Below are 11552 nucleotides of genomic sequence, written 5' to 3'. Positions count from 1 at the left end.
AGTTGGGAGTCCATCCAATGAGAAAACTTCACTATCGTCGACTCACAGGGAGGGTCTCAGTTCATCAAGTGCCTAATTTAATCATTTTTGAGAAACTGAAAAAAACTTGGGAAGTTTAGCCGTAGCCGTTCAGTTGGTCGAATTTCACAGCATCAAGTTTAAGGTATTCTCACAACTAGCTACGTGTAGCTCGGAATACGTTTTCGAAAGACGTAGCCATCCTATCTCCCAATGTTAATCAATTTGTCCCGTTTACACCAGCGTAGCGTGGATTTGACATTAGGAGATAGGACAACTTCGTATTCCGAAAACGTATTCTTAGCTACACGTTGCTAGGTGTGAAAATACCTTTTTCCTACAGTTACGTTGAAAAGTGGCCATTGCTGCACTGATTACAGAACGCAAAGAATCACTTTTCCGCTCTAGTGCGGGAAAAATTTTTCTGCACTCCAGATTTGCAACATGGCAACACAAAATACTTAGTAGGTTATATGGAGCAACAGTGCAGCAAAATCAGAATGAAGTTGGTAACAGTGACTGGGCTGCTATAGTGAGCAGAGGTGCAACGAAGCACAACGAGCAAATTATTAAGTAGATATTATACGAGGACAACATTTTTATTCAATTTGACAATAAATTAAGGTTTTTATCAATAATAAAATTACACAGAAAAACATTTGATGGATTTCAGGCAATTTTACCCATAATTACCCACTTTTCATATTAAATGGTAACTGTAGGAAAAACTTAATGTGAAATACGTGCGCAAAGTTCCTCTGCTGCACTCAAGAAATCATTCCGCCCTCGCCTTTTCTTTCGGTGCAGCAAACTGTCACTTTGCGCACTAGTTGCACAAATAACTATTAGTGTATGATCACATTAGATGCGTATTATGTGCAAGTGCACGTTTGGCTATGCATGACCAAGCTTGCAGATGAGAAACAAACTATGGAGGAAGTGTCTCGATTAGACCAGGTTTCGTTTACACCAGGTCCTATTCTACAATGAAACTAAAAACCTCGGCTAAACGAGAAGGGATGCTTCGATTAACCCAGTAGTTCGATTACATCAGGTGGTCTAAACCAGTGGTTCTCAAACTTTTCACTTCGAGCCCCCCTGCATAATTCAGCTGTAAGCCGGGCCCCCCTACATATAACAACAAATTCTATACAAACAATTATAATTTATTCAGGTACTATAGATAGCTACTATAGTACATAGTTGTTACTTTTGTTTCTCATAGCAATTAACAATGAAAAGAGCTTCAGTGTGAAGGATGAGCTTGTTTTTTTCGCACAGAGTTTGTTGAAAATAGGTGTCAGCTCTGATTACGCTACTCCAAGTTTCGGGTCACATCCAGTCTTGATGTGAATTTACTTTTCATGGCAGCTAGAGAAGAAACCCCCAGTTTCACACGAATAGGTTGTCGCAAATGGAGTCAATATCTTCAATGCCTTATCACTCAAAATTGGGTGTTCCTTTTGCACATCAATCCAGAAGGATGTGAGAGAATTTTTTCAAACTCCATTTTAAGCGCATACTCACCTTGGAGATCAATGAGGTTTTCATTTTCTATCATGTTGAGGGAGCACTCATTGATTGAGAATTTGAATGGGTTTTGAATTCATGCCAAACTATTTCAAGTTCTCATTAAAATATTTTCAAGTAGAATTTTAAAAGTAGAAAGATTGCTTATCGTAATTATTTTAGAAGTAAATTTAAATAATTTCACAACCAAGCTTTGCGCCAACCCCCCCCCCCGAGCATTGATCGCGCCCCCTTGGGGGTCGCGCCCCACAATTTGAGAACCACTGGTCTAAACGAAGCCTGGTCTAACCGAGTTACAGGACCTGGTGTAATCGAACTACTGGGTTAATCGAAGCATCCAGTCTCATTCAGCCCAGGTTTTTAGCTTCATTGTAGAATAGGACCTGGTGTAAACGAAACCTGGTCTAATCAAGACATGGGCTAAACGAAACGGAATGCTTCGATTAACCCAGTAGTTCGTTCATCCCAGGTCCTCAGTCTCGTTTAGACCAGGTTTCGTTACAGTATATCATTAGACCAGTTGCCATTGTAGTATATATGACACCTGGTGTAATCGAACTACTGGGCTAATAGAAACATTCCGTCTCGTTTAGCCTGTGTCTCGATTAGACCACCTGATGTAATCGAACTACTGGGTTAATCGAAGCATCCCGTCTCGTTTAGCCCATGTCTCGATTAGACCAGGTCCTGGTCTAATGGGAAAAGTCCGATCTGGGTTAATTGAACACCTAGACTAATCGAACACCTGGACTAAACGAAATACGCCCAATCTGGTTAGAGCAATAGGAACACTCACACTGAACGCTTACACTTTTTGGTTGAGCAGCTACATGCAAGTCATTGGGCCATATGAATAAAGTTGAGCATTTGCTTATACTTCTAAAATATGGAGCATTTGCTTCATTTTCTATGAATAAACGTGAGCTAAACCTTTTGCTCATGTTCATCAAAAAAATAGTTTGAGCATTTGCTTAAAAGTAAAAGCTTTTGCTCAAAATTGTATGAATAAACTAGAGCATTTGCTCAACTTTTGAAGCAAATGCTTCAAAAAAGGCGAGTCTAGTCTAGAGCAGCTTATCACCCTTGCTCATAGTGAAATGGCTCAACTAATTCGTATGAGGAAGAGGAAACTATACCAGATACGATCACAACCAATAGTTGAGAACTATAAAACTCTTTTTAGATTCAACCATGATATATATCACCATTATCCCTACAAAAAAATAATACAAAAGATAGCCATCACAAAATAGGAAATAGGCATTTAAGAAGATGAGAGTGTAGACGATTATAAGAAGGCTATTGATATTATAAGAATATGCTAAAGAGATGACATTTTTTCACGCTATTATTTCAAAATTCTAAACTCAACTAACCTAAAACTCTATTCATAAATAAAAAACAGAGCAGACGACGCAAACACAAGCGGTGCCCCCCTACTTGCATATTTAGCGCTTCCGTGAGCTATAAAAACAAAGTAAGGCTACAAAAGCGAATCAGCTGATGAAAAATCTTTAAAATACGTGAGCATTTGCTCAAGAGTTCAGGAGCATGAGGTAAGAGTATAAGGTAAAGCTTATTCAAATAAAAATGAGCAAATGCTTTTGCTTCTACCTTTTGCTCATGAGCAAAACCTTATGCTCCATGCTCTTGCTTATGAGCATTCGCTCTGGTTTTATTCATTATGTCTTTCAATGGCACTTTTCAAATTTTGTTTTTCGGCTCATGTATGATTCGACTTGCACTTGCATTCAATGTGATCACACCAATACGTTGCAACCTGATACACAGGGAGTCTGTCAATTCGTCAAGTCAGCTACACCGTTGCAAACTGACGTGGTATGACAGGGTGATTGAGGCACCAACCTCAAAATTAGAAAAACTCTATGGCCCGGTTGCACAACAGCCGGTTAAATTTTAACCGTGATTAATTTCACGAGAACCAATCAGAGAATCAGGAGGATTAATCGAAGCATCCCTTCTCGTTTAGCCGAGGTTTTTAGCTTCATTGTAGAATAGGACCTGGTGTAAACGAAACCTCGTCTAATCGAGGATTAAAAACGATTTTAAAAAACGCCTTAATCAAACGTGGAATTAATCACGGTTAAAATTTAACCGGCTGTTGTGCAAACGGCACTATGAGTCTTTATTTTTGAATTATTAACTATGAATTGATTATTTCTGAGTTTTGATAAGATAATCAATGAACTTACCGTATTTGTTCCATCAACGCAGTCTGGTTGTCTGCCGAAGCTAAAATCTTTCTTTCCAGAGAAAACTTCAAAGATGAGTTTCCCATTGAACACTGCTATCTTCGGTTTGTATTTTTGGAGTTTTTCCAACAAAATTTGGCTTCCTGCAATTAAAAGAAAATATTAGAAATAGAGCGATGATACAATCAAACAATGTAAATGAAATTCTATTTGATATGGGATGTTCACCAATATCTAGGTTAGGCTATAATTGTTGTTTGGATAGATTCCTGTTTTAAAATATTTCCATTAACTGCTCAACGAGATTGAAGCTCGAAATTTAGAGCATTCATGATCAAATCAATCGCAGTATTTGATTGACATTGGTGTTGATTTGTTTTCCTTGTCTATCATTTGACAAGCAGATAATTCTTTTCTTGCTCCGCAACGTTACCAGATCGTTCTTGAACAATGTGGAAATATAACTAATTAACAAAATATTGAACCGTGATTATGAGAATGTCTCATCTTGATCATTGAAAAAAATATTTTCTTGACGAATAAAATATGATTGATTATTATAAGCATGAATGAACATTTAATATTACATCAGATATACCGGAATCAGCGATCTCCTATAGAACGCAGTGGCAAGAAAGAGAATCGGCAACGATGTTCTCATATCTTTCTCCACTTCCATTATAACGTGGATCTCATTATAGTACAAGTAATGATACCTAGATCATCCAAGTGCAAGCGGTACCGATCATATAGGGAATTCTGTGTTACCCAGAACGTGGCGATTGTTCTAATTTGAACTTTCACTTTAGGCTACAAACCGTTGATGATGATCTTAATTGCTTGTTCCTGTCAACAAATCTTTATAGGTCACTCATGTTTCAGATGCCGCATCCACACTCTCGCCAATTCGCTTGCCAAGCTGGTAAGCTTGACCACGTTGGTCTTGTCATCCACACTGCAATGTGACCATTTGTGGATGCTCGGCTGGCCACTAGACAAATATCGGAGCGATGGCATGCGATGGCCAATGAAGGCGAGCTCTGGCAAAGCAGTCATCCACACTCTCACGATCGTCGTCATTTGTATGCACTTGTTGAGAGTGTGGATGCGACATAACAAATGTCTACAAAAATGTGTAGTGCATCTATTCATAAACCTTGAATTTGTAAAAACACTTTAAGAAGTATTAATGCTATAAAAGTAAAATCATCAATACAAATTTGCCATATGATCATTACCAATTGTAGTAGTGATTGTTACTAAGCAAATATATAAATGCTTGTAGTAAAATGAGCATTGCCAATTCACAAATATTGTAATGATTAATACGATTCATTTACATGAGTACATAAAGTTTCCTCGAATTCAAGTTTTTTAACGTTTGAGTTGAATGGGCGATTCAAGTCCACTTGAATTCAAGTTTTCATATCTCAAAAGAAAATAATTATGAAGTGAAAAAGTAATTAATATCAAAGTTTTCTTCTTCATCTGCATCATACTTCAGTTGTTTTTATATACTCTGCATTGACTGACAACTGTCTTCATCTGATTTTCCCATTTTTAGGTAGCATTGTAGGAAGATTCAAGTAGAATCAAAAGTTCAAACATGTTCAACATCTAAAAAACGGTCTACATTGGTATATTGGATTTTGAGGGATTACGGGGGACCGCGATTTAAGGGAGTTCCAGACAATATAAATAATTAACAGTGGCAAGCGGCCAATAAATAGATACCTGCGATTCAGACGGCGTTTAGCGACACGGCTTCCACAGGAGTTGTAGGCAGACTGGATGAGGTGGTGACTGCTGGCTGGTGGCTTGTTATGGGGGAAGGGTGAGGGGATGCGCTATCAAAATATCATCTCTTTTGAAATCTTTTATCAGAATCAGTTCGATTTTCAACAGTTTCAGTAAATTCAAGTTTCTGTTCTTGTGAACTTGACTTCAAGTTTGAAAAATACATTAACCGCCAAGAAAACTTGAATTCAAGGAAACTTGACCAATGTAAACGCTCCTTTACTATGCAAGTATTAATGCAAAAATAATTGATTCTACACAAACGTCAGGAAAATTTGAATTCAAGGAAACTTAACTAATGTAAACGCCTCTTTACTATGCAAATAATATTGATGCGTTTGTAGTAAAATGATCATTACCTTCTTTTATTTCCTTTCTTGTGAGATCAGCGCTACCTTTGGTTGCTCTTTCTACCATGTTGGTGAAGCCGATTCCTACTTTGAGTAGTTTGTAGTCGTCTTCAGCGGTCATAGGCTCAGGTGTAAGTCCCGATAGATACAAGCATTTCCCTGCCAAATCAAATACAGAATAGAATAATGATCCTCAAAAATACTATAATCACAAACCATTAAAAAAATCCGGTGTGTGAATTTATACACTGATCCTATATACTGTGAATTTGTATCCTAGATGACTATGATACTAATTTATATTCAAACTAGTTTCTAGTAAAAGCCTACAGGTTTTTGAAACAAGTTTACATTGGGATGGTAGCAAAATCTTTCATTAAAAATATTCCTGATACAAGTATGAAGCTATTGTGAATTATCTAGAAATACAGATGAAAATAAATTGTAGAATGTATAAATTGTAAACTGTAGACTGGCTGGCCGCTATAGCTTCGTATAAAATGAGCGCTGCTATCCAGAGATTGTCAGTTTGGTGTAAGGGTAAGCATTCCTGACCGGAAATGAGGAGGTACCGGGTTCGATTCCCGGGCTGACAAATAATTTTTGTATAGTAGCGCTCATCGAATTTCCATCTAGCTATTTACCCTGTTGTCAATATTTGCAGTAGCAGAAGTCTTCGGGGTGATTTAGAACATTTAATTCGGATTTTCGTTTAACAATAATTATCTAGAAATGATAAATCCAATTGGAAAGTATAGACACTTGTCTCAACCGTATTATACAGAGTAACCAATCAGATTGAAAATTGAAATAAACTCATAATAATCGAATAGTTGCTACCACTATCTATCATAATGTGGATTCAAATCTAATACATTTTACAACAAGAGTCCACATTATTCTAGAATCTTCTATTCTACAATAGTTTGGTGAACTGGAGTCAACCAAGTTGGAAAAATTTCGAAGTAGATAGATATTTCAAATAAGTCTTTTTAGAGCTCATCACGACCAGTTAAACAGAGTAACCAAAGCAGCCGAAATCATTCGATAGAAGTTTTGGTATTCCAGTCTGAGATATTTTCCCAAAAAACTTGGGTCTGAAGCTTTTCAAGGCCTGATAATTGGTCGCTGTAAATGACAACCGAGCTCTCGATTCATAAATCAAGGATCTGTAACAAGCCAAAAACTGTCTGCGCAAATTGAGAGTAGTAAAATTAACCATTATTCATGTATTTATTTATTTACATACAAGAAATATGATGTCTAACATATGACAGTTTATTCTATCATATTAAAACTTGGTTTATTCATGAGAAAATATGTAATTCTGGCAACACAATACATTTCGTCAAATATGTAATACTTTGCATACTTTACTATTCTTATATTTTTATGAAATTAAATAATAAGTAAAGTATTAAATAAAAAGACTAAGAAATTGTCAAAAACCACAGATTCTATTGAAAGTTAGAAATACCGGTCTCGGTTGTTACATCATTGACAATCTCTGGTTTATCTCATTAACAGGTTATCAATCAATCAATCAGTCAATGTCAATCTCTGATTGATCTGATAAACAGTTTATTGACAATGGTTGAACAACCGAAACCGGTCTTTCTAACTTTCAATAATATCTGTGGTTTTTGACAATGTCTTAGTCATTTTATTTAATATGAATAATAAATTACAACAATATCAACTTCTCAACTACACAAAAAGTATAAGTAAATTCATATGGCTTTTGTTGCTGAGAAATCCCTTGGAAGGTTGCACCTCGCCTGAATATATCATTCAAGCCGCCAATGGGCTTTACGACTGTCATACTTCAGCCGGGACCGACTCGATGTGCCCATCCGATAACACGAGAGTGACCCGGTCAAAAACCTTTGGTGATGAGCGGGTTTGAACCGAGGATCTCCAGGTTGGTACGCCTGCACTCTATCCACTATATTGACTTATAGACCATGGATCACTCCACCGAATGTGATATGCTTACTCAAAACTGTATCATTGTAAATAACTAAAGCTGGATACGCACACAATAGTGACTGTGAACAGTGAAACCAGAATATAAATCCCACGGGTTCTAATTGGACTATTGCCAATCAGCCCAGCCGAGTCAGTATGTATAATCCCATTAGAGCTTATGGGAATTATATTTTCACTGTCACTGTTGTGTGCAAATCCAGCTCAAATTATTATCTTCTATTATCTATTCTTAAAACTATGGAAAAAGTAGAGCATCCTGAGACACATATCTTACAGAAGTGGTTGCCAGGGCCCGCGTAATGGTGGCCTTTATAAGCAGCAAAGAGTCCGGGGTTAATACCAATCTGGAAAAAAGAAAGAATAGAATGTAAAGGACAATAGAAGAGTACCTAATTTAAAAGAAAAGTAAAAATCAAATAATTAATCAACCAATCATAAAGGATAATATCGGAGCACCGAGCATCGCTCGTTATTTGTTATTTTCTTGATAAACAGAGCACAATTCTTCAAAATGAGAAGGAAAAACAGGCACAGCCCAAAACTGTTTCTTCCCCGACTTTTGATTTATACACTATAAATGGTCCAAAAAGTAAGTTATGTTTCATACACTTGAATTCAGGTCCAATTTTCATATTGATAAACAGAGCACAATTCTTCAAAATGATTGGGAAAGGAAAAACAGGCACAGCCCAAAACTGTTTCTTCCCCGACTTTTGATTTATACACTATAAATGGTCCAAAAAGTAAGTTATGTTTCATACACTTGAATTCAGGTCCAATTTTCAGTCAAAATATTTAAAAACAGAAAAGTTCTAATTTAGATTGTTTACAAACCAAATTGAATAACAAAATAACACTCACTAATCACTTAAAACTGTAAAATAATGATTAACTTTGAATATTATGATATACTCTAATTTAGAGTGATAAACCATGTCATGTTGACAAATCAGATTACTTTGATAGAGTATTAAAATTTCTAGATAATATTTCTCGCGAGATACGGTAAACTGTTTAAATGATTACAGAGCTGATCTCCCACACAGGCACACGCATCTTCTGTTATCGACAGACGACGAAATCTGTTCTTCCAAGGACGAATCATCCTTTTAATGTCCTTCAGAGAGTTTTTCCAGGGATGAGACCTAGTGGAATCGAATCTTTATATTATAAACCTACTATTTTCTGAATTTCGTGAGAATCATTAGAGCCGTTTTCGAGATCCGGTGAAATACAAACATCCAAACATCTAAATATATAAACATAAATTGCTCGTTTAATAGTATAGGATACTGCATGATGTATAGTAGATTGTGATGTCTAGTTATAACATATTTCAAACAGCCTAGTCAACACTATTCATGTCTAGAAGCACAGCCACAATACTGTATTTCATTCAAATAATATTGTTGCTATACTACAAAACAACTAGTGAGCACCAGAAGTTCGACGACTTGCTTTGTGGAGTAGGGAAGCTCCTGAAACCATCATGGAACTCAAAGAGGAAGGGGCTGCCGGTTTCCAACTGCCATACACCACGTGGAAGTCCTTGAATCGTTTGAGAACAGGTGACACTAGATGCAGGTCGGATGGGGTTATAGTGAGGATGCAATGTGCCAATGTGCAATGACTCAACTATGAACACCTCATGACCTCTCTAAATATGGAAATACATTGCACGATGGAGGACATTATTTTTGAAAATGACAAGGCAGTTTCTGCGGCTAAATTTTGGAATATGATTCGACTCTGTGTGCCCCCAGACACGAAAGAAGAAGATCTATACTACACTATCCATCCTTAACTATACTCTCAACTAATAGCGTGAAGAGAAATTGATGAGCTAAAGTGTGGCCTGGTTAACTGCTTCTTTTATAGCCCTCCTGGAAGCCTTGCAAATAAGACACACAGCGACAATATGGCTCATAGTATCATTATTATTATTAAATCTGTAAAGGGAAAAACTATTATAACAAAAGATAACAGAATAACTATATCTTTAATGAGTCTTTAACATATTTACATTTAAACAAAACAAGATTAATTCTATTATAAAAACGTTGAATTTTATGGGGAAAACACTCGCTTGCTGCTAATGATGATTCAATCTTTGTGGCTATGAAAATTTAAGAACAATGATTCAGTAGTCACCTACCTTTTTGAAATGGCTTCCCCCTCTGGCATCCACTGGTTTAATCGCGACTTTAGTATTTTAAAAGAACAAATATTAACTGAACCAATGAATAGGCTCAGAACCCGTCTCCCTTAACAATACAATTATTTTTAAACTTCCCGATCTGTGACAGAATAACTGTATTATAAAACGAAACGAAATCTAGCCTTTTTCACTGGATCAGCCGGACTTAACTCACAGTCCTAACGAACGAGCTCTCTCTGCCCAAAAGTTAAATTTTGGGTATTAATATAAACTCAGTCAATGCCAAACATGAAAGCCATTTCAAGTACATATTTTTATCTGTCGCACAAGCGGCACGTTTGTTATTAGAAACAAAAGAGAAGCTACGTTAATTTTGACAACAAATGAAATAAACAATCTTTCTGTCGATGACAAGATTGTTCAAAGACAAAAACACTGTTCATTAAACTTTTTTTAATTTTAAAACTCTAAAATCCTGAACAATATGAGATAAATATATGATTCATATATATGTCCCATATGACCAGGTGACAAATCATCTATTGACCACCTTTAAAAGGGGTATGTAGATTCTTCAATCAGTCTAAACGATTAAAATCTTAGTCTTAGAATTAAAATAGTTTTCTTCTGAACAAAGAGGACTGGGAATTAACCAGGCCCCATCTATGCATTACTTTTAGACATCTTCCCTGACCTGTTCTAAAGCGGTTCAGACGCACCCACACCAACCCAAAACCATTCAACCGCTCATCAGCTCAAAACCATTCAACCTCGTACAAGGGTATTTTTTCAACCTCCGATTGGCCATAAATAATAGACGGATGTATATTATAAAATAATCATTTTTCCACTAAAAGTTACTTACACTTATGATGATTGTACTTCAACATAATTGCCGTGAAGGTTGAGGCATTTGTCATACCAGTGGACCAGCCTACCAAAACCCTTCATAAAATGCTGCCGCCAAATGAGTTCAAGTGGGCTATGACGTTGTTTAGGAGCTCCTCGTTAGTTTGAAAGCTCTGCACTCAAAGTCATGTCTTGAGTTTGAGGGTTTTTTATATTGTGGATGATGCCCCATGAGCTTTTTGCTTGTGTGTGGGTGAATTGATGAAATGATCAAACGTCCATGCCATCTGCGGGATTCGAGCCCACGAACTAGGTTGTGCTAGCTAACCAAAGTTGTAACGCTCCTGACCACTAGACCAACCCGGCCGGTTCAAGTTCATAATCTATTGTATATATTGTCTATGAATAAATGAAATAATGGCCAAGCAAGGTTTGTATGGTGGATGATCGAAATTATCCCATTTTATTCGCTGGAGAAGCCGTTTGGTGAGGCCGAGTTGTCATGCATCACAACGATTCCTTTCAACTGGAGTCTTTAATTTTCTAACTCCATTCACGCACAATATCATCACATATAACGTTTCCTGCGTGAACTTGACTCATTCTTTGGTAGATTCAAGCTGAAAGATTGCGAACAAGTTGTCGGCC

The 11552-nt window shown here is 36.7% G+C and overlaps 1 protein-coding gene across 1 annotated transcript in view; it reads right to left on the bottom strand.

The window, feature by feature from the left end:
* The window catches only part of LOC111048183, a 61437-nt gene that overhangs the window by 11475 nt on the left and 38410 nt on the right, over positions 1-11552 (bottom strand). Inside the window, exons 5-7 of the mRNA XM_022334048.2 lie at positions 8172-8241; positions 5918-6067; positions 3762-3904 (exon numbers count right to left, since the gene is read on the bottom strand). Coding sequence (XP_022189740.2) covers positions 3762-3904; positions 5918-6067; positions 8172-8241 — 363 coding nt within the window. The remainder of the gene's footprint in view (positions 1-3761; positions 3905-5917; positions 6068-8171; positions 8242-11552) is intronic.

This window comes from Nilaparvata lugens, chromosome X (assembly GCF_014356525.2).
Source record: "Nilaparvata lugens isolate BPH chromosome X, ASM1435652v1, whole genome shotgun sequence".
In the NCBI taxonomy this organism is placed as follows: Eukaryota; Metazoa; Arthropoda; class Insecta; order Hemiptera; family Delphacidae; genus Nilaparvata; species Nilaparvata lugens.
The sequence above is the reverse complement of the archived record's forward strand: the minus strand, read 5'-3'. Positions and strand labels throughout refer to the sequence as shown.